Source organism: Carcharodon carcharias, chromosome 3, assembly GCF_017639515.1.
Source record: "Carcharodon carcharias isolate sCarCar2 chromosome 3, sCarCar2.pri, whole genome shotgun sequence".
Classification (NCBI taxonomy): Eukaryota; Metazoa; Chordata; class Chondrichthyes; order Lamniformes; family Lamnidae; genus Carcharodon; species Carcharodon carcharias.
Window position 1 is genome coordinate 160,180,618 of NC_054469.1, and position 23,686 is coordinate 160,204,303.

General features: G+C 42.4%; 1 protein-coding gene across 1 annotated transcript in view; it reads right to left on the reverse strand.

Annotated features, from left to right (window-relative positions):
- The window catches only part of LOC121276246 (adenylate cyclase type 2-like), a 504,535-nt gene that overhangs the window by 468,399 nt on the left and 12,450 nt on the right, over positions 1–23,686 (reverse strand). The window contains exon 2 of the mRNA XM_041184445.1: positions 20,672–20,869. Coding sequence (XP_041040379.1) covers positions 20,672–20,869 — 198 coding nt within the window. The remainder of the gene's footprint in view (positions 1–20,671; positions 20,870–23,686) is intronic.

A 23,686-nucleotide genomic window follows, 5' to 3' on the forward strand; every position in this document is an offset into this window, starting at 1 on the left:
GCCAATCACTTGAAATCAATGTCCTCTGTTTCTTGATCTTTCCAGCAATGGGAATAGTGGGCAGAATTTAGTCCTCGATGGGCGGGCTGGCCCCACCGGCTCGGCGGCAGCGGGGAGCCAAACTCCACCGCCAAAACGGGCCCCATCACTATTTTGAGTGGGTGGCCAATTAAGGCCCGCCTAGCGGGCTGCCCGACAGGAAGCACTATGTGTTTCCTGTGCAGGGGGGAAGGGGTTCCCCAACGGTCAAAGTGCACTTTTTCGCGCGCATGCGCATGAAAGAGCGCACTGCTCCCTGAGACTAAGTGCTAACTCAGGGAGATTGGTGACAGTTTAAAAAACCTCAAAAATAGAAAAATAAAAAAATTATTAACATGTCCCCCTCATGTGACAATGTCACATGAGATGGGACATGTTAATAAATTTGACATAAAGTTTATTAAAGATTTTTAAAATGGACATGAAACCTCATCCCACAAGTGGATGAGGTTTCATGTTTTTTCTACTGCCCGCTGGGGCTCTTGGCCTGCCTGCCAACCTTAAGGTTGGACGAGCAGGGCCTTTAATTGGGTTAATTATCCTGTCAATGGTCTCAATTGACCATTAACAGGTCAGCAGGCGGACAGCTGATTTCGCTGTCCGCCTGCCTTCCTGATTATTTAAATGGGGCGGGATGATGTCCTCCCAACGTCATCCCATGTCATTTTCGTGTCGGTGAGCAGGCCCTGCCCCCAACTCGCTGACAGAAATAGTCTGGCCAGTTTCTTCCTATCTACATTGTCCAGACCCCTTATGATTTTAAATTCCTCCATCAAATCTCCTCTCAACCTTCTCTTCAATTTCCATAATTTCCAAGGAGAACAGTATTAGCTTCTCCAATTTATGTAATTGAAGTTCCTCATCTTTGGAACCATTCTTGTAAATTTTTTCACCACCCTCTCTAATGTCTTGACATCCTTCCTGTGGTGCCCAGAACTGGAGACAATACACCATTTAAGGACAAACCAGTGTATTATACAGATTTATCATAACGTCCTTACTTTTGCATACTGTGCCCCTAATTATAAAGCCCAGGATTCTCTATGCTTTTTTAACACTCTCTCAATCAGTCCTGCACCTTCAATGATTTGTGCACATATACGTACTTTTTTGAACAAGTTCCAATTTTTCAGTCCTCTAACACCATTTGTGTATTGAAGGAGGATTGGAAAATTATGACCAGTGCCTCCACAATTTCCACCCTTACTTCTGTCAGTAACCTTGGATACATCTCATTTGATCCTGCTGACTTATCAACTTTAAATGCAGCTAGCCTACCTCTTCCTGATCAGTTTTAAATTGATCAAGTGTCTCAATAGCCTCCCCTTTCACCATGACTTGAGCAGCATTTTCTTCCTTGGTAAAGACAGACACCCTCCCTTCATGCGTAATTCCCCTTTTAAATCCATAATTGGTCCCAATCCTCCTTTTATACCCTTTTACTATTTATGTGCATATAGAAGACTGTAGGATTCTCTTTTATGTTAGCTGCCCGTCTCTTCTCATTCTGTCTCTTTGCATCTCTGACTTGTTCTTTAATTGCCCTTTGAACCTTCTACACTTGGGAACTGGGCATCGCTGGCTAGGCCAGCATTTGTTGCACAACCCTAATTGCCTTTGAGAAGGTGGTGGTGAGTTGCCTTTTTGAACCGCTGGAGTCCATGTGGTGTAGGTACACCCACAGTGCAATTAGGGAGACAGTTCCAGGATTGTTATCCAACAATGAAGGAACAGTGATATAACTCCAAATCAGGATGGTGTATGGTTTGGAGTGGAAATTGAAGGCAGTGGTGTTCCCATGCATCTGCTGCCCTTGTCCTTCTGGGTGGTATAGGTTGCAGGTTTGGAAAATACTGTCAAAGGAGGCCTGATGAGTGGCTTCGCTGCATCTTGTCTATGGTGCATACTCTGCCACTGTTCATTAGGTGGTGAAGGGAGTGAATGTTTAAGGTGGTGGATAGGCTGCCAATCAAGCGGACTGCTTTGTTCAGAATGGTGTCAAGTTTCTTAAGTGTTGTTGGGGCAACATTCATCCAGGCAAGTGAAGAGTATTCCACCACACTCCTGACTTGTGCTTTGTAGATAGCGGTTAGGCTTTAGGGAGTCAGAGGTGAGTTACTCGCCATGTGAATCCCAGCTTCTGATCTACTCTTGTTATCACAGTATTTATATGGCTGGTTCAGTGCAGTTTCTGGTCAATAATAATCCTCAGGACATTGATAGTGGGGGATTCAGTGATCTTAATACCATTGAATGTCAAGGGGGATGCTTGGATTCTATCTTGTTGGAGATGGTCACTGCCTGGCACTTAGGTGGCAAGTAACATTCACGCCACACATCACTCCAAGCCTGAATGTTGTCTAGGTCTTGCTGCATTTGGGCATGGACTGCTTCAGTATCGCAAATGGTGCTGAACATTGTGCAATCATCAGCGAACATCCTACTTCTGACCTTATGATGGAAGGAAGGTCATTAATGAAGCAGCTAAAGATGGTTGTGTCTAGGACAATACCCCGAGAAGCTCCTACAGCGATGTCCTGGGGCTGAGATGCTTGACTTCCAATAACCACAACCATCTTCATTTGTGCTAGGGATGACTCCAACCAGTGGAGAGTTTTCATATTGATCCCCATTGACTTCGGTTTTGCTAGGGCTCCTTGATGCCACACTCAGTCAAATGCTGCCTTGATGTCAAGGGCAGTCACTCTCACCTGACCTCTCGAGTTCAATTCTTTTGTCCATGTTCACACTAAGGCTGTAATGAGGTCAGGAGCTGAGTGGCCCTGGTGGATTAGTGTCTGTGAGCAGGTTATTGCTAAGCAAGTGCCGTTTGATTGCACTGTTGATGATCCCTTGTATCACATTGCTGATGATCAAGAGTAGACTGATGAGGTAATTGGCTGCATTGGAATTTCCTGCTTTTGTGGATAGGGTGTACTGAGGAAATTTTCCACATTGCCTGTCAGATGCCAGTGTTGTAACTGTAATGGAACAGCTTGGATAGGAGTGTGGCTAGCTCTGCAGCAAGTTTTCAGCACTACTGCTGGAATATTGTCAGGTCTCAAAGCCTTTGCAGTATCCACTGACTTCAGCTTTTTCTTGATATCATGTGGAGTGAATCAAATTGGTTGAAGACTGGCATCTGTGGTGCTGGGCATCTCAGGAGGAGGCAGAGGTGGATCATCCACACCACATTTCTGACTGAAGCAATTTGCAAATGCTTCAGCCTTGTCTTTTGTACTCATGTGCTGGGCTCCCTCATCATTGAGAATGGGGATATTTGTGGGGCCTCCTCCTCCAATCAGTTGTTTAATTGTCCATCACCATTCACAGCGAATGGGGCAGGACTGCAGAGTTTTGATCTGATCCATTGGTTGTGGGATCGCTTAGCTCTGTCTATTGCATGCCGTGTCTGCTGTTTGGCACACAAGTAGTCCTGCATTGTAGCTTCACCAGGTGGACTCCTCATTTTTAGGTATGCCTAGTGTTGCTCCTGACATGCTTTTCTCCATTCTTCACTGAACAAGAGTTGATTCCCTGACGTGATGGTAATGGTAGGATGAGGGATATGCCAGATCATGAGGTTGTGGTTGAATTCAATTCTGCTGATGCTGATGGCCCACAGTGCCTGTTGGATGCCCAGTTTTGAATTGCTAGATCTGGTTTAATTTTTAAGCATTTTGCATAGTGGTAGTGCCACACAACACAATGGAGGATATCCTCAATGTGAAGTTGGGACTTCATCTCCACAGGACTGTGTGATAGAAAATCCTACCAATACTGTCATGGATAGATGCATCTGCAACAGGTAGCAGGTAAGGACAAGGTCAAGTAGATTTTTTCCTCTTGTTGGTTCCTTCACCACCTGCCCACAACTAAGTCCTTCAGGACTTGACCATCTCGGTCAGTAGTGGTACTATCCAGTCATTCTTGGTGATAGATATTGAAGTGTGCCACCCAGAGTACATTCACAGTACAGAGTATACCTGACATCTGTGATGTGCAGCCTTTTTTTTGCTTCATCTTACTCACTATTTCTTTTGTCATCCAGGGAGCTCTGGATTTGTTTACTCTACCTTTCCCCCTCATGGGAAGGTACCTTGACCCAAACTGCCTCCTTTAAAGGCCAACATTTGTTTAGTTACAGTCTTGTCTGCCAGTCTTTGTTTCCAATTTATCTGGGCAAGATCTGTTCACAACACATTGATGTTTGCTCTTCCCCAATCAATTATTTTTACTCTGGATTGCTCCTTAACCTTTCCATAGCCAATTGTGATACAATGATTACTGTCTGCTAAATGTTCCCCGACTGACGCCTGATCCACGTGGCCCACCACGTTCCCAAGAACCAGATCCAGCAATGCATCCTTTCTCATTGAAATGGAAACTGACTGATGTCAAAAATTCTCCTGAACAGTCTCTAGGAACTCTTGCCAATCTCTACCCTTTACATTATTACTATCCCAGTTTATATAACTAAAGTCCCCCATTACAATCACTCTACACTTCTTTCAGATAAAAGCAAAAAACTGCCGATGCTGGAAATCCAAAACAAAAATAAAAATACCTCAAAAAACTCAGTAGCTCTGGCAGCATCTGCAGAGAGGAACACAGTTAACGTTTCGAGTCTGTATGACTCTTCAACAGAACTAAGTAAAAATTTTTCCTTAGTTCTGTTGAAGAGTCATACGGACTCGAAACATTAACTGTGTTCCTCTCCGCAGATGCTGCCAGACCTGCTGAGTTTTTCCAGTTATTTTTTATTTTTGTTCTATAATTCTTTCACTTCTCTGTAATTTCCTTGCAAATTTGTTTCTCTACACCTTTCCCACAAGTTGTTGGCCTATAGATTACATTGAAAAATGCAATGGCTCCTTTATTTTTTTCTTAGCTCTAGCCAATTAGATTTTGTCCTTGATCGCTCTGGGACATCCTCTCTCTCCAGTATTTCAATGTTCTCCTTAATCAATACAGCCACTCCTCCTCCTTTCATTCCTTCCCTGTCTTTCCTGAACATCTTGAATCCAGGAATATTTAGTATCCTGTCCTGCCATTCTTTGAGCCAGGTCTGTGTTACTGCGACAAGATTATATTTCCATGTGGTCATCTGCACCTGTAGTTCACCAAGCTTATTTACCACACTCCGCGCATTCACATAAATTGACAGTAATCCCTAATTTAGACTTTATTACATTCTCTCTTACTCTGAATGCACCTAATACCTTCTACTATTTCCTATGCTAGTATGAAGTGTCTCCCCAGTTCTCTGTGCATCTTGGTGTTCCTCACTAATATTATCTTGTTTCTACACCCCTGTCAAATTAGTTTCAATCCTTCTCAACAGCACTGGCATATCGTTTTGAAAGGAATTTAGTCCCACTCTGTTCAGATGCAACTCATTCTGCCTGAACAGGTCCCGTCTACCCCATAACTGGTCCCAATGTCCCAGGAATCTAAAGCCCTCCCTCCTGCACCAACTCTCCAGCCACACATTCATCATCTCTATCCTCCAATTTCTTTTCTCACTTGCACAGGGTACCAGGAGTAATCTGGAGATTACTACCTTTGAGGTCCTGCTTGCTAGTATCCTTCTTAGCTCCTTAAACTGCAGGATCATATTCCTCTTTCTACCTCTGTCATTGGTGCTTATGTGGACCAAGACCACTGGCTGTTCACCCTCACCACTCAGAGTGCTAAGTAGCCGCCCAGTGACATCCTTGACCCTAGCACCAGGAAGGCCATATACCATTCTGGATTCATGTTGGTGGCCACAGAAGTGCCTATCTGTTTCTGTGGTGTCATCATTAAAAGGAAGCAATAGGAGTAGGCTTAGCTGGCAAATGAGGAACGTAAGAGTACAGGTCTGCTAAGAGTGTTTTTTGAAGCCCGAAGAATAGTAATCTGTGTGGCTACAGCAATAGGGGGAACACAGTCACAGCTGAGCATTGCAAGATGTAGGTATTATAGCAGTGCAATTATGTTAAATAAAAGCGGAAAGTGCTGGAAAAACTTAGCAGGTCTGGCAGCATCTGTCGGAGAGAAACAGAGTTAATGTTTTGAGTTCAATATGACTCTTCTTCAGAACTGAAGATGGGTTGATTTCTGTTTTTATTTCAGATTCCCAGGATCCACTGTGTGTTGTTTTTGATGATGGGTTTTATGCTGTCGAAAAAGAGGAGAGAATCAAGTAGAACAAAAAAGGTCAGATATAGGTTAGAGGGTGCGAGAAATTAAATGAAAAGGTGTCATGGAATCAAAGCCAAAGAAAGCATTAATGGCTATAGTAAAGAAACAAAGCATTGATCCAGAGTAAGTGTTAATGGCAGAATCAAGAGCAGCTATGAGTGAAAGCAAAAGCATGAAAACAAAAAACAGACTGGCACTTGGCAAAAAAGGAGCAAAATGGAGAGTGAAGTTCACTGTCTGAAATTGTTGAACTCAATGTTGAGTCCAGAAGTCTGTAAAGTGCCTAATTGGGAGATGAGACATTGTTCCTCACAGTTGTACTGGGCTTCACTGGAACATTGCTGCAGGCTATGGACAGAAATATGAACATGAGAGCATGGTGGCGAATTAAAATGGCAAACAGCCAGAAGCTGTTTGCAGACTGAGTAAAGGTATTCCACCAAGTCGTCACCTAATCTCCGTTTCATCTCTCCAATGTAGAGGAAACTGCATTGTGAGCAGCGAATATAACACTAAATTGAAAGAAGTATGAGTAAAGCGCTACTTCACCTGGAAGGAGTGCCTGGGCCATGGATAGTGAGGAGAGAGGAGGTAAAAAGAGGTGTTGCACCTCCTGCAATTGCATGGGGACGAGATGTTGTGAGTTTTAGAGGATTGGAGAGGGTGTCACAGAGGGTACGGTGCCTTTGGAATGTTGATGGGAAGTTGGGAGGGGGGGAAGGTGTGTTTCATGGTGGCATCATGCCGGAGGTGTTGGAAACTGCAGAGGATGATCCTTTCAATGTGGAGGCTGGTGGGGTGGAAAGTGAGGGCAGGGATACCATATTTCAGTTCCGGGAGGGAGAGGAAGGGGTGAGTGCAGAAGTGCGGGAAATGGGTTGGATGTGGTTGAGGGCCCTGTCAATTACAGTGGGGGAAGAAGTCTTGGTTGAGGAAAAAGGAAGACATGTCGGAAGCATTGTTGTGGATGGTTGCATCATCAGAACAGAAGCAGCAGAAAAACTGGGAGAATAGACTGGAGTACTTACAGGAAGCGGGGTGTGAGGAAGAATAGTCAAGGTAGCTGTGGGAGACAGTGAGTTTATAAGGACTATTAGTGGGCAGCCAATCCCCAGAAATGGACTGAGATAGAGAAGTAAAGGAAGAGAAGGGAAGTATCATTGATGGACCATGTGAAGATGAGAGGAGGATGGAAATTCTAAGTAAAATTGTTTGATTTTTTCCAGTTCCAGGCAAGAACAGGAAGTAGCATCAAAACAATCATCGATGTACTGGAAAAAGAGTTGGGGGAGGAGGCCTTAGTAGGAATGTTCCATATACCCCACAAAAAGACTGGCATAAGAATGGCCCTTGCAGGTATCCATAGCAACACCTTTTATTTGGAGGAAGTGAGACTAGTTAAAGGATGAATTGTTCAAAGAGAGAACAAGTTCAGCCAAGCAGAGGAGGGTGCGTAACTGCAATTATGTTACTGGGTTAGAAATCCAGAGGCCTACACTAATGATCTGGATACACCAGTTCAAATTCCAACAGCACAGCTAGAGAATTTAAATTCAGTGAATTAAATAAATGCGGAATACCAAGTCAGTATTCATGTGACTCTAGACCAACAATAATGTGACTGATTCTTAAGTGCCCTCTGAAGTGGCCTCGCAACCCATTCATTTGTGGCAAACTATTAAGAAAAACCATAATAACTATAATATAGTAATCATACTGACCTCCCTGTCCTTGGTTTCCTGCAATTAAACAAAAGCTCAAGGCTCAAAGCTCAACTCTTCTTTTGATTCAGCACTTAACAGCCTTCTGTATTCAACACTGAGTCCAACAATTTCAATAGGTAACATTTGCCCCCCATTTTGTTTGCTTTTTCTCTGCGGGATTTTGTCTTTCATGTCTTTTTTTCTTTTTCTGCTTTTAGATGGCAGCTGTTCATCACTCTGTCATTCATGCCTCCACTTGACACATCTTTTGTTTCTTTATTTGTTTATTACTATTTCCTTTGACCTAGAACTAACTTTTTTGTTATTCAATCTATCCTGTCTTCCAATATCCGCAGTGTTTTTTAGAACAAGAATAAAATTGCATGGGCTACCAATCATCAATGAAGGCAATAGGCAAAACACTGGCACACCTAGCCCAGTCAACCCTGCCGAATCCACCTTACTAGAATCTGGGGACTTGTACCTAAATTGGGAGAGCTGTCCCACAGCCTAGTGAAGCACAGGCTGTCATGGTCATATTCACCATATCATACCTTTCAATCAAAATCCCAGATTTCTCCATCACCCATCCTTGCAGGAAAGAGACACCAGAAGTGTTGACATAATGGTATACAGTTAGGAGATAGTGACCCTAGGAGTCCTCAACATTGACTCTAGACTCAGTGAAATCTCATGGTATCAAGTCAAACATGGGCAAGAAAACCTGCTGATTACTAATTACCACCCTCACTCAGTTGATGAATCAGTACTCCTCAATGCTGAACACCATTTCAAAGAAACACTAAGGGTATCAAGAGCACAAAATGTAGCCTGGGTTGGGTTGGGTGTTCAATGTTCATTACTAAGAATGCCTCAGTAGCACCATGACTGGTAAGCTGGCCGAATTCTGAGGAAATAGCTGCCAAACTGAGTGTACAGCAGGTAGTGAGAGCATCAACAAAAGGGATAAAGCTACTCGAGCTTGCCCTTACCAATCTACTTCTCACAGATGCATCTGTCCATGACCAGTAAGAGTGATTACTGTGCAGTCCTTGTGGAGACAAAGTCCTATCTTCATATTGTGGGTATCCTCCATGGCATTGTGTGACACTAACATTGTGCTAAATGGGATAGATCCAGAATAGATCTAGCAGTTCAAAACTGGGCATCCATGATACATTGTGGGCCATCAACAGCAGCAGAATTATATTCATCCATAATCAGTAACCTCATGGTAAGGCATATCCCTCACTCTGCCTTTACCATCAAAGGATCAATGCTGGATCAAACAGCAGTGTTGAAGAGCATGCCAGGAGCAGCACCAGGCATACCTTAAAATGGGGTGCTAACCCAATGAAACTACAACAAAGGACTATCTGTATCTAAATAGTGGAAGCAATATGCTATAGACAAAGCTAAGCAACCCATAACCAACAAATCAGATCAGAACTCTGTAGTCCTGTCATATCCAGTCATGGATGATGGTGGGCAATTAAACAACATATGGGAGGAGGAGGCTCACTGTACAACCCATCCTTAATTGGAAAGCAATGGTGGAAGATTGCATTCACAGAAGTATTGAGGAATGTTTCCACTAAGCTGCACAGGCAGCCTGTATACCTCACAGGCTTTTAAAGGGAACACTGGTGTCAAGTGGATAATCCTCCTGAGGTCTTCACCTTCATAGAGCCCAGTCTTCAGCCAATTTGAAATCAAACTGACATAAAAACTGCTGCATGAACTGGATACAGCAAAAATTACAGTCCCAAACAACAACCTGCCTGTAAAGCTGACAACTCGTGTTCCAGAACTATCCATGCCCTTAGCCAAACTGTTTGAGTACAGCCATAATCAACACTTGCTTCTACACAACAATGTGGAAAATTGCCCAAATATATCCTGCCCACAAATGGCATGACAAATCTAATCAAGCCAATTACCAGCCCATCAGTCTACTCTCATTCATCCGCGAAATCATGAAGGTGATTGTTAACAGTGCTACTAATGGCACTTTCTCATCAATAATCTGCTGACCAGTGCTCAGTTTGTGTTCTAATGGGACCACTCAGTTCCAGGTCTCAATGCAGCCTTGATCTCAACATAGGTAAAAAAGCTGAATGCTAAAGGTCAGGTGTATGTGACTGCCCTTGACATCAAGGCTGCATTTGAGTTGACTGGGTATCAAGGAGTCTTAGCAAAATTAAAGTCAAAAGGAATCAGGGAAAACTCTCCAAAGGCTGGAGTCATGACAAAGGAAGATGGTGTGGTTGTTGGAGACCAATCAACTCAACCCCAGGAAATTGCTACAGGAGATCCTCAGGTAGTGTCCTAGGCCCATCATCTTTAGTTGTTTCATCAATGACTTTCCCTCTATCATAAGATTATAAGTGGTTATATCCTTTTACATTGATAATATTTTTGCTTCTTTTGACTCTCTCACTCAAAAATATAATCTGCCCCACACACTTCTTTCACTACTTACAAATCAAAGATTTTGCGCGCAAAAAGAATCATCCAGTTTCCTTTATTGCCCTCTAAATCATCGATAGATATTATGTTAGAATCAAATCTTTTTGTTAGGGGGTTCATTTCCAAATTGTATTCTTTAACTTTTTCATGACACTTCCCTTCGCTTTCAACCTTAAAAACTCTTTGGGTGCAAGATTTTGACTCAGGCTTATCAGAAGATAATGGAAGTCTATTCTCTCTCATGTACATTCCTCATCTGTATGTGCAAAATATGGGTTACTACAATTTAAAATCTCACATCGTATCCACCTATCCAAGGTGATATTGCCTAAGATTGATCCAGATTTTGATCCAACCTGTAATAAATGCCATACTGCCCCAGCCTCTATAATTCATATGTACTGGTCGTGTCCTAAATTGGCTTTGTTATGGTCAGTGATTTTTAGATCACTCTCACATATTTTCAGTAAGCAACATTGAACCTTCTTCTTTTACAGCACTCTTTGGAGTGGAACCAAGTGGCATCCCTCTTACAAAAACTCAGGCTGGTGCACTTGCCATTTCAACATTATTGGCTAGACATATTATTCTATTAAATTGGAAACAGTCTGCCCTGCCTTCTTTTACTAATTGGATATGTGATCCTCTGCAGAATCTTAAACTTGAGAAAATAAAGTACACTAAAGTACACTGAAGGATTTTATGTAGCCTGGCAGCCTTTTTTTACATTACTTTGAGGAACTACAGCTCTCTATTTTCATATCACTGACCCTAATTAGGTTGTATGTATTATATCAAGCAAAACTCTGTCTGACTTATTATTGTTGCTGATTTTCTTTTTATCTAATTTTTGGGAGGTTGGGGAGGGTTTTTTTCTCTTTCCTTTTTCTTCTTCTTCCTCCTACTTCTCTCTTCCTTTCTTTCCCTTTCTCTTCCTATTGAAGTGAATTGAAATATTGCTGTACTGTAAGCTTTTTTTGTATAGTTGCTTATTACGACTGTTGTTTTTTCTTTAAATAACAAATTCATTAAAAAAAAATTTAAAAAGCAGTTATGTTTGCTGATGATTGTACTGCGTTCAGTTCCATTCACAACCCCTCAGATGGTGAAGCTGTCCATGCCCACATATAGCAAGACCTGGACAACATTCAAGCTTGGGCTTATAATTAGTAGTAATATTCATGAAGACAAATACTAGTCAATAACAATCTCCAACAAATGGGAGGCTAAACATCTTTTCTTGACATTCAATTACATTACCATCACTGAATCTCCCACTATCAACATTCTGTGTGTCACCATTGACCAGAAAACTAACTAGACCAGTCACGTAGATACTGTGATGACGAAAGCAGGTTAGTGGTTGGTAATTTTGCAATGAGTGACTTACCTCCTGACTTCTCATAGTGGTTCTATGATATGAATAGTCTTCACGCCTGGATGTATGCTGCTCAAATAACACTCAAGAAGCTGAATGTCATCCAGGACAAGCCAGAACGCTTGAGTGTGTGCCATCCAGAAAAAGCACTGCAGCAAAATCCAAGGTGCAACAGCACCTTCCAAACTCATGACCTCCACCATTAAAAGCACAAGGGCATCAAGTGCATGGGAACATACATCCTGACTTGGGAATGTATCGCCATTGCTTCATCATTGTTTAGCCAAAATCCTGGAACCCCCTCGCTAGCTAACAAGACTACGGGAGTAACTATATCACATAAAGGGCAGCATTTCAAGGAGGTGACTCATCTCCATCTCCTCAAGGGCAATTAAGGGTGGGCAACAAATTCTGGCCCTACCAGCGATGCCCACGTCCCATTAACAAATACAAACATATAAAATGATACAGGGGCTGAACATTCACAATTAGAAAGCAAACTTGTGATAGGGTACTCATCCTACTGGAAACAAATATAAATAAATTATTTAAGACTTTTAATGGATTTTCAATCTTTTTAACACTAGACAGCTTACTTTATTTCTATTTATCGGTGCATTATCCCCAAACAGCTAAGAGGGTATGCAGGTTAGTTGTTGGCTGGCCATCGTTGTTGTGGCAGGTTGTTCTTATAAAGGAGTGCAATGACTGTGAATTTAAGATGAACGTCAAGCTTGCTTGAAGAAACTGAACTATATATTCGGGAGTTTAAGCATCGGTACTCTATTTAAATGTCAGTGATGCTAGTTTTCACATAAGGTGTTGTGGCCTGAATGACATCCATTTTGGATCTCATTGGTGAGTTGTCCACAGATTTTCCAACAGGGACAGTGTCTATTTCAACCAAGGTTGTTTTAGAATAGGTAGAATATCCATAGTAAATGTTTCTATGTATAAGCAGGATATTTTTTTAAATGGTGAGAGATTTGGAATGTTGGCAATCAGAGGGGCCTGGGACTCCTTGTACACGAATCACAGAAAGTTAACATGCAAGTACAGCAAAAAACTTAAGAAAACTAGTAGTATGTTAGCCTTTAATACAAAGGGCTTGAAGTATAGTAGAGAAGTCTTGGTACAATTATATAGGGCCTTGGTTCCCTTGAGATCAATGGGTGAGTGATCTGATTTTACCAGTTTACACTGCTCCCACCCTCTCATTATCCCCACCAAAGTTGAAAGTTATTCCTAGTATATTTTTTTATGTTTATTTTGTTAAATTATGTTGGTACTTATGCATACTGATATGAGCGAATTATGATTTAAAGCAGTTTGGAAAAATACTGCTGTTATTTGATCGGTTCATTTTATGGCATCGGCTGGCAAAACCAGATTACAAACCTTAAAATCTTAGACTTAGCCCCGACAACAAGTATTGAGGCTATGCTTCTGAGAGCCCAACTGTGCTGGGTAGGGCATGTAATTAGAATGGAGGACCATTGCATTCCAAGACAGCTGCTGTATGGAGAGTTAGCATCTGGCAAAAGAAACCAAAGTCAGCCAAGCAAGTGCTACACAGACATGCTTAAAGGAAATCTGAAGTGGTGTGGCATCAAGCCTAATGAGCTGGAAGAATCAGCACGAGAAGGAACACGCTGGAGAGCCCTAGGCCTGAATCTTCCGTTCGGCGGCGTAAAATAACGTGCAGTGACGTCAGGTGTGTGTCCCAATGTCACCGTGCATCATTCCCATCTTCAGTTTGGCGGGCGTGCACCGGACATATCTGCGTGCCTGCCAAACTGTCAAAGGCCTATTAAGGCCAGGCGAAGAGCCCAGGCAGCCTTCTCATTTTTCATGGAACCTCATCCCCTTTCATGAAAGGTTTATAAGTTTAATAAAAATTTTTTCTTAAAATTCATTGACATGTTCCAGCTCATGTGACACTGTCACATAAGGGGACATGTCTGAAATTTTTTTAATTCTTTTATTCAACTTTTCATAATCAAAGTAATCTCCCTGAGGCAGCTCCGTGCCTCAGGGAGATTTCTGTGCTCTTTCGCGCACATGTGCAGGCCCCGGCTCTCCTTCTTCCCCCCACCCGCATAGGTAGCACTAAGCGCTTCTGGATGCATGTCACGCTGGGCGGGCCTTAATTGGCTTGCCCACACAAAATGGCAGCACGCAGCCAATCATGGGCGGTGATCGGCGACACATACACCCACACCCGCTCCCGAACTGCATGCCCGACGGGGAGAAAATTCACCCCCTGTTCTGTAGAGTGTTGCCTTTGAAAAGGATTGACGTCAACATCTTATTGCTGCTTGTGAACAACATCATAGAGCAGCATCTGTCCATGTCACAACAGGGGAGTCCCAATGCCTCAGCTGTTTCCAATTCTGTGTGTCCAGACTGGGACGACATAACCATCTCTGTGTTCATCGTAGATGAGTCTGCACACTCATCGTCTTCTTTGAACTCAAAGGACAAACATCATCATCATCATCAGTAGCAGCAGGTCCCTCTAACACAAGAACAACTTTGAAACTAAACTTCTGGGATTTAATTGACTGGGTTTAGAGAATTACCAGTTTGTGACTCGCAGCTTTTCATTTCTTTCTATAGATTCATGCTTGTTCATTTTTCCTACCTGTTTATGTCTAGAGTTAATCAGAACAGTTAATTTAAGAGTTTATTGTTACTTGAGTCTAATTGGTTAATGCAACACTTCAAAATGCAAATTCTCAGGCACTCTGAGCTTTAATATATGGATAGGTATAATATGTGAAAATGACCAAGAAATGTCAAAACATGAGCAATGTACTGAATGTAAACTGAAAGCTTAACTGAGGTAGACTAACATGTGTTTTTGACACAGCTCATTATCAATGATGCAAAGGAAAAATACTGCAGATTTAGAAATCTGAAATAAAAACGAAAAACATCGGAAACACGTAACAGGTCTGGCAGCAACCCTGGAGACAGAAAAACACTGTTGACAGGCTGAACTTTTGCTGGGTTATGTGGACAAGTATGGAGGAGGGCAGGTATGAGGTGTGTAATTTAATGCCACCAGCCAGTGTGCTGCTTAGCTGCATCATCTACCCTCCAGGCTGGTTTCCTGGAGACGGAAGGGCTATCCACAGCTTAGCCAATCAAGTTAAGGAACAGGTCAATTAATGATAATTATCAGAGGCCAGAGGCTGACTGGAATTTTCCCACAGTATTGGGGACAGGTCAGCTGTCTGGAAGTGCCCTCCTGGGGATGGGGTGGTAGCACTCCAGGCAGCTTAAGGCCCTTCCCACCTTGGTCACAGCTGCATTGCAGGCCCACCTGTTAAGGGGCTTCCCTTCCACAATGGTGGCCCAACAGCTTTGGCCATTTGTTAATTCAAAAGCGTTAAAAGTTGCTAAGAGGGCACCTCAAGATGGAAGCGTCCTCTCTCTCTCCCCCTCATCTGCTAAGACAGGTTGCAGCTCCTTTCATGCAGGAAGGCCTCCTATTGGATGTCCAGCTTCGAGAGACCATCCTCCACTCTCTGGTCACAAATGGGCCAATTCAAGGAAAATCACTGCCGGTGACTGTTCCTGACTCAGTGTGAGGTTGGGACCCCATATGATTTGACGTTGGGGTCTCAATCCAAATCCCAAAATCCGGCTCAAGCGTCTCAGGTGTATTTAAGGTCACAGGCCTTAAGTGTTAACTCTTTTTCTCTTTTCAATTTCAGTTTTTATTTCAATATCATTGATCATCAGCACCTGAACAATTCAATAAGACAGTTCCAGTCTCTTTGGTGATCTCCAGTATCTACATACAAAATCTTTAATTCATCTGGATCTCCAAGAGTGGTTGAAGGCTCTTGCCTCTACTACTGATCAATATCTAAATAATGTGGAATGGGAAACTACTATTAAGTGTCAAGGCATGCAGTCAGAGAAAACCAAAGCTGCACAAAGATGGGTGGTCAAGTCAGATAGAGAGAGCACAAAAAAGCTGGAAAAGCTTAGCAGTTCAGGCATCATCTGTGGAGGGAAACAGAATTAATATTTCAGGTTGATGACCTTTCATCAGAACTGAAGAAAGATAGAAATGTAAAGGTTTTTAGGCCAGTGGTAGGTGGGAGGGGAAAGGAAGAACAAAGAAGGTCTGTAATAGGGTAGACGGCAGAGGGGGATTAAATAACAAAAGATTTCAGGATGCAACAGCCAAACAGAGTGGTAATGGATATAGTAATGAAACAAAGATTACGCCCAAATGAATTGCTACATAAAAACATACCTCTGCTTTCATCCCTTCCCCTCCCTCCCAGAACCATGATAGAGTTCCTCTTGTCCTCACCTTCCCATCCACCAGCCTACGTATTCAAGGGATCATCCTCTGCCATTTCCATCAGCTCCAGCATGATGAAACCACCAATCTCATTTTCCCCTGTCCTCCCCTTTCAGCATTCCGTAGGGACTGTTCCCTCCGCAACACCCTAGTCCACTCCTCAGTCACTCCCAACACCCCCTCCCCTCCCTGCGATACTTTTCCATGCAAATGTAGGAGATGCAACACCTGCCCTTTCACCTCCTTCCTTCTCATGGTGCAAGCGAAACGGAGATTTACCTGTACTTCTTCCAATTCAGTATACTGTATTTACTGCTCATGATGTGGCCTCCTCTAAATTGGGGACACCAAATGCAGACTGAGTAACCACTTTGCAGAACACCTCCATTCAGTCCGCAAGCATGACCCTGAACTTCCAGCTGTCTGTCATTTTAATTTCCCACCTTGCTCCCATGCTGATTTTCTGTCCTGGGCCTGCTATGGTATTCCAGTGAATCTCAACACAAGCTCTATGAACAGCACCTTATCTTTTGATTCAGCAATATACAGTCTTCTGAACTTAACATTGAGTTCAACAATGTTAGAACATAACCCTGCCTCCATCTTATTCTATATGTTTTTTTTATCTTCTCCCATTTTTTGTTTTGCTGGGTCAGCTTTTGTTTTGTTTCTTTCTTTATCCCTTTATCTTCATGTTGCATTCAGATGGATTTTATGTAGCAATTCACACCTCATTGGGGCACAACTTTTGTTTCTTTACTATAACCATTACCCCTCTCTTTGGCTGTTGCATCATGAAATATTTTCCTATTCAATCTCCCCAACCTCCACTGTATCACAGGGCTTCTCCTTTGTTCTTCCTGCCCCCTCCTTGCTTCCACTGGTTAAAAATTCTTACATTTCTACCTTTCTTTAGTTGTGATGAAAGGTCATCAACCTGAAATGTTAGCTCTGTTTCTCCTCACAGATGCTGCCTGGCCTGATGAATTTTTCCAGCTTTTTTTTGTTCTTATTTCAGAGGTTCAGCATCCAAAGTATTTTGCTTTTGTTTCAGATAGAGAGAGGTCTGTTGTAAAGGAACTGAGGTCAAGCCAGAAGAAGAGAACAGGAAATTTTGTGGAGTCAGACCAGAATGTAGGTTACAGCAGTGATTCCTCCGAGAGAGAGAAAATCAGGTCAAAAATTCAGGTGCAGGGTACATTTCCTGCACCTGAATGGTGAAAGCTGCGGCTCTACAGATATTGCGCCTCATGTCTTATTATAATAGAGTCACCTAGCAGAGAGCAATGTAGGATTAGCTGCTGGTAGTATCACAACTATCCTCAGATAAGTGGGTCAAGTCAAGACTGGGTACAGGAATCAGAGGCCCAGGAAGCATGGGGTGGTGGGTGGGTGGGGATTGGAATATGACAAGTGCAGGGGTGCGGGTCTGTGAATTACTGGGCGAGGGCTTAGTGGGCTGAGGATGAATGATAAATCAGGGGTCTGGAGTGATGGAGCTGCTCCTGCTCCTTCTGTCTCCAGATTCAGAATAAGTTATTTATCTTCTTGACTGGACCTAATAGACAATCCATTGGCCTAGTTTCCTTAAGTGTCGACAGGAGGCTGTTATTTCGCACCACCTTGTGGGCAGTGTCACTAGCAATGACCAGAGAGCTGCCTCATGGGCTAGGCCCTCTTGATTTAATTGAAAGGTAATATTCTCTCAGAAAAACAAGAGAAAAATAGTCCTAAAATACAGAATAGTGGTGTCTTCAATTTAAATGCACACATATATTGTGAACTTTACTTCAAAATAATTGCATACAAAAGACAGTTCAGAACGAGAAAGAAGTTTGCACTAATATGGTGCATTTCATACGCTCATGCTATCTCAAAGTGTTTTGTAGCTCCAGTTACTTTCCAGGTGTAGTCATTATTGTTTTGTATCCAGTTTTCACACAGCAAGATCCCACAAACAAAAAAATTAGGTAAATGGCCAGATAATCTGTTGAACAGAATACCAGACAAACTAACTGCTCTTCTTCAAATAGTGCCATATGATCTTTTACACCTACCTGGAACAAGTATATGAGGATTCAGTTTAACACCTCATCAAAAACATGGCACAATGCAGTAATCCTTCAATAGTGCACTGAATTATCAGCCTAGATCATATCCTCACAACTCTTTGTGATGCTGGATGCAAAATAACATTATTTTCCATGACCTACAAAAGCTCTCATGCTAAATTCCATTTATAAAATTTGCATATTTCCCCAGTATGCCCCCCAACCACTAACCCCATCCCCCCACATACACACACGCAACTCAATACATTAAACCAATTGAAGAAAAAATCCTTTTCAGTGGTTAGTTTAACAATACCAACCATTGATAAGGACTTAAAAATCCTGTTGATGATGTTTACAGTTGGTTTGCAGTGATTGTACATTAAATATCAAGCTGATTGGAGATCTTTGTTTCCTACCATTTAATAAATAATTAATCGACAGAAAGTGTTCAATTATTAAAGCCGTATGCTGAGGCGACAGCTTCTAAAATGAAAATGTTTTAACAACAGATTTCCACTGAAACAAAGGGCTGCATTTTTGCAGTCTTCCCGGACTCTGCGGAAGTCTAAAAATGGTGGACTGGATGCAAGTGTGGATGCCCTGTTTCCAACAGATTCTAATTTTGCTGGTGTGGGGAAGAAGGTAGGGCTAGATTCACACAGGCAGGAAACCTGAACTCAGCAGAACCAATTGAACTTAGTGCTGAGTTCAAACAGATCCCATTTTGGCTGTTCCAAGGGCCATAACCTGCAGTGTGGGAGTCACAAGTGGGTGGAGTAGACATAAGTCATCTTGAAGGGCTGGTAAGGTCAGTTTAAGTGTTATGCTTTGAAGATTTTTAAAATCCCCGCTCTCTAACTATGAAAAAAAAACAAGATAAAGTTATTCAGAGTTGCTTTGATTGACAGGTCATTTGATTAGAAAAAAAGAGTTACCATCTGTGTGTGTAGTTTCAATAGAGTTCTTTGTTGATATTTCCAAGGGTTATTATTATATTCTTATGAATGCTTGTCTGAGTTTCAAAAGCTACAATTATCTCAGCAGGAGTTCTGAGTTCACAGTTTGACAGTTAAAGAGGCTATTATAGGATTAGCTGTCTTTGATGTGGGGTCTGAATAAAAGATTTTTTTATAAGATTAGCCACCTGATGAAAGTTAAAAGCTTTGACTGGGTTTCATGAAAGGGTTTTTTCCACAGTTTTTCAAGTGTATATGAATGAGAAATCTATTAAGTTTAATGTTTTCATCCACACATGATTCCTGAGGTCTGCCCATGGCGGATACTGGGTGAGTGGCTATGGAGGCGGCATAGTGATATGAGTGGCATGGGGTGGGTGGGGGCTATGAGGTGGCATTGAGGGTCCATAGAGGGAATGGGGGTATTGGGGTGGGTGGAGTTATCAGTTGACATGTAGGGGCTATGGGGGTAATGAGGGGGCAAGAGGCTGGGTTGGGTGCATGAGTTGGCATGGAGTAGCCTTGGGTGGTATATGGGGGTTGACGACGTGTGAGGGGTGAAGACCAGAGGGCCTAACAGCTTCTAAAGCAGCTGGAACAAAGCCCCAGAGAACCGAGGCAGACCTTCTAGCTAGCCTGCACCAGTGGCCACCTACTATCTGTTTCTGTGGTCAGTGTGTTTGACTCTATCCTGTCCACGCCTTCTGTAGTGAAGATTGGGTCCGATGGGGCCCTAGAAAATAAATTTCCCAGCTCCAGCTACCCACTTTGGTAGCAAAAAGCTGGCCCCAAGTGTTCATTGGTAAAGCACTTCTAATATAGATTTTTAAAGCAAAGTTTTTTCATTGGTCTTCACAGCATTATGCAAACTCTCTGGTATGGAATGTTCTGCCAACAATGATAAAATTATAACTAATACTGATTGTCTCTGTGGTTGGAGTGATATAGATCCATCCACATCTTTCACAAAACATGAGATTTTGTATGATGGTGCAGTTTTTTTCAGCACCAAAGCATTTTATCATGAAATAGTGGGAAATACAGATTCAAATCCCTATTTTGCTGCATTCTGATCTCATCCATACCACTGAATGAAGATGGCAAGAAAACATTCCATTGAAGGGAGGAACACAAACTACTACAGGCTGTTCCTATGCTCACTTGGGGCTGGTTTAAGAGTTGCTTTGGCTGATGGGTAGCCGCCATCTCAGCTGCAAGAGTTCTGAGACATGGGTAAAAATACAAACAGGAACAGCCAGCAATCATGAACAAAAGATAGGTAACAGAGGAAAATAATTGAAAGCCAGCAACCTCACAGCTAACTATTCAAATTTCACAACTCTTCACTTTTTTTTTCAAAATTGTTACTTACCTATTCAGGAATCAGCAGGTGCCATTCAGTAAACCAACCAAGCCACTCATTTTTTTGGTCAGTCATAGCTAACTCAGGTCAATAAGTACAGTTAGCAATAATATTTTTTTAAAACTGAACGATAAAATATTTCATTTGAACAAGGTTTGATGACTGACACGCACATCTTATTCCTTTGTAGAATTCTTACCTGATCCCAAGGAGAAATGACTCCACCAAAGCACATGAAAAGGTAACCCATAGCAACCAGACATGCCCAAACTACAAGGGAAAACACGTGCAGCAGCTTCCTGAAAACAGACTCCACGCAGACCAGAACAAAAATTGTGAGGAATATAGCCAAGGCTGTTGGAACAGTTATTAGGAAAGCCACATGATCCTCAATATCCTGGGGAAAAAAGAAATGAAAAGCTGCCTAAGCACATCATCACAGTATCTCCAGGCTTATTTAATCGTATAATAATCTCAATTATATGTCAAAATCATCTGATCAAGCAGTTTTTTGTCAGTTTCAGAAGTTTGCAATATCTGATCACCATTCACCATTTCAAATAGTAGATTAAATTGGCACAATCTAATTAAGTCTGCACCTTCAATCAAATATGTTTATTTATAGCAATGCATAACAAATCTGTGCATAACAAAAAATAACCTTTGGTTCTAATGAAAGTTCAGCGATCTAAAACTTTTCTCTCTCCAGGTAATTTGAGTGTTTCCAGCATTTTCTGTATTCATTTTCATCACACATTGCAATGTTGTGAAACCGACATTATTGACTCACTACAAGTGCAATTAAAAGTTACATTTATAATGCTGCAATCCAGAATAACTAATTAAATGGCTATAAATAGTACTGTGCCATGGGGGGTTGTTAGTTATTTCTGTGAGAGCTCTAAGTACTGAATTTCCTCTGCATTATTTTGCTAATAAGTGTTTTCAATTGCACAATATTGGCTCACTGAGCTTTCAGTCATCCCTCAGTTTCCCATCAAGATTATAAACTCATTACCTTCAAAACAAGTTGTGCTCACAGACAACCTTTATAACATGTGTAGCTTTCTATCCCTATCAAAGGGGTTTGACCTGGGTTCCCTTCATTGACAAGGACAGACAAGAGGGCAATAAACACATTCTACTTCAAACTGAATGCACATTTGCATTCCTGTTCTTTGAAAAGAAAACATTTGAAAAAGCTTAAACAAAAACAGAAAATGCTGGAAAAACTCAGCAGGTCTAGCAGCGTGTGTGGAGAGAGAAACAGAGTTAACATTTCGAGTCCGTATGACCCTTCTTCAGAGCTGAAGAGAAGTGAAAGTGTAATTAAATTCATACTGTTTAGGGGGGGTGGGGCAGGTGGAGCTAGAAAGAAGGCAAACGATAGGTGGGGACAAAGGAGAGATTGGAAAGATGTTATGGACTAAAGAACAAAGGGAGTGTTAATGGTTATAGTTAGTGTTAAAAAGAGTGCTGATAGTGGCATAAAGGTAAGAAAGCAGAAGGTGATAATAGCAGAACAAGGGTAGCATAGTGTGAAAGAACAACATGGAACAAATAACATAAAGATAAAAGTCAAATCCTGTGGATGCTGGAAATCTGAAACAAAAACATTTTCTGTTTCTAGCATTTTCTGTTTTTATGGAACAACTAACAGATGGCCTTATAGGGAATGAGGTGGGGGGAGGTGGTGGGGAAAAAAGGATAGAAAATAGGATTGAAGGAGGGATAAAAATGGGGATATACCACAGATAAATGGATAAAAATAAAAATGAGTGGATAAAAAATTAAAATGAAGTAGAAAAAAAGGGATTAAATAAAGGGGGTGAGGATGGAGGGGAGAGTTCATGGTCTGAAGTTGTTGAACTCAATATTAAGTTCAGAAGGTTGTAAAGTGCCTAATTGGAAGATGAGGTGCTGTCCCTCCAGTTTGCATTGGGCTTCACTGGAACATTGTAGCAGGCCAAGGACGGACATGTGGGCATGAAAGCAGGATGGTGTGTTGAAATGGCAAGCGCCAGAAGATCTGGGGCATACTTGCAGACGGAGGTGTTCCGCAAAGTGGTCACCCAGTCTGTGTTTGGTCTCCCCGATGTAAAGAGACCACATTGGGAGCAGCAAATGCAGTGGATCAAATTGAAGGAGGTGCAAGTGAAGCGCTGCTTCAACTAAAAAGAGTGTTTGGGTCCTTGGATGGTAAAGAGGGAGAAAGTAAAGGGGCAGGTGTTGCATGGGAAGGTGCCGTGAGAAAGGGGTGAGGTGTTGGGGGTGATGGAGGAGTGGACCAGGGTGTCCCTGAGAGAACGGACCCTGCGGAATGCTGACGGGAGGTGGGGGGGCAGGTGGGGTAAAGGGAAGATGTGTTTGGTGGTGGCATCATGCTGGAGTTGGTGGAAATGGCGGAGGACGATCATTTGAATGTGGAGGCTTGTGGGGTGAAAAGTGAGGACAAGGGGGACCTTAGAGGGAGGGAGGGGAAGGTGTGAGGGTAGAGGTGCGGGAGATGGGTCGGACACGGCTGAGGGCCCTGTCAACCACAGTGGTGGGGAAGCCTCGGTTAAGGAAGAAGGAAAACATGTCAAAAGCACCGTTTTGGAAAGTGGCATCACTGGAACAGATGCGACGAAGGTGAAGGAACTGAGAGAATGGGATGGAGTCCTTACAGGAAGCAGGGTGTGAGGAGCTATAGTTGAGGTAGCTGTGGGAGTTGGTGGGCTTGTAATGAATATTGTTGGACAGACTAGCACTAGAAATGGAGACAGAGGGGTCAAGAAAGGGAAAGGAAGTGTTGGGGATGGACCTTGTGGAGGTGATGGAGGGGTTGAAATTGGAAGCAAAATTGATAAAAAAAAATTTCCAGGTCCAGACGAGAGCATGAAGCAGCACTGAAGCAGTCAATCAATGTACTGAGAAAAGAGTTGTGGGAGGGGGCCTGGGTAGGACTGGAACAAGGAATGTTCCACATACCCCATAAAGAGACAGGGATAACTGGGACCCATGTGGGTACCAATAGCCACACCTTTTATTTGGAGGAAGTGAGACAAGTTTAAGGAGAAATTGTTCAATGAGAGAACAAGTTCAGTCAGTATTTCCACAGTATTTTGCTTTTATATTAGAAAAGGCTTCCCTTGTCACTTAAACACCTACACTTTTGCATTGTTGTGTGCCATGGTTGTCACCGTTTACTATTTCCCTTGTTACCTAAGTTTTA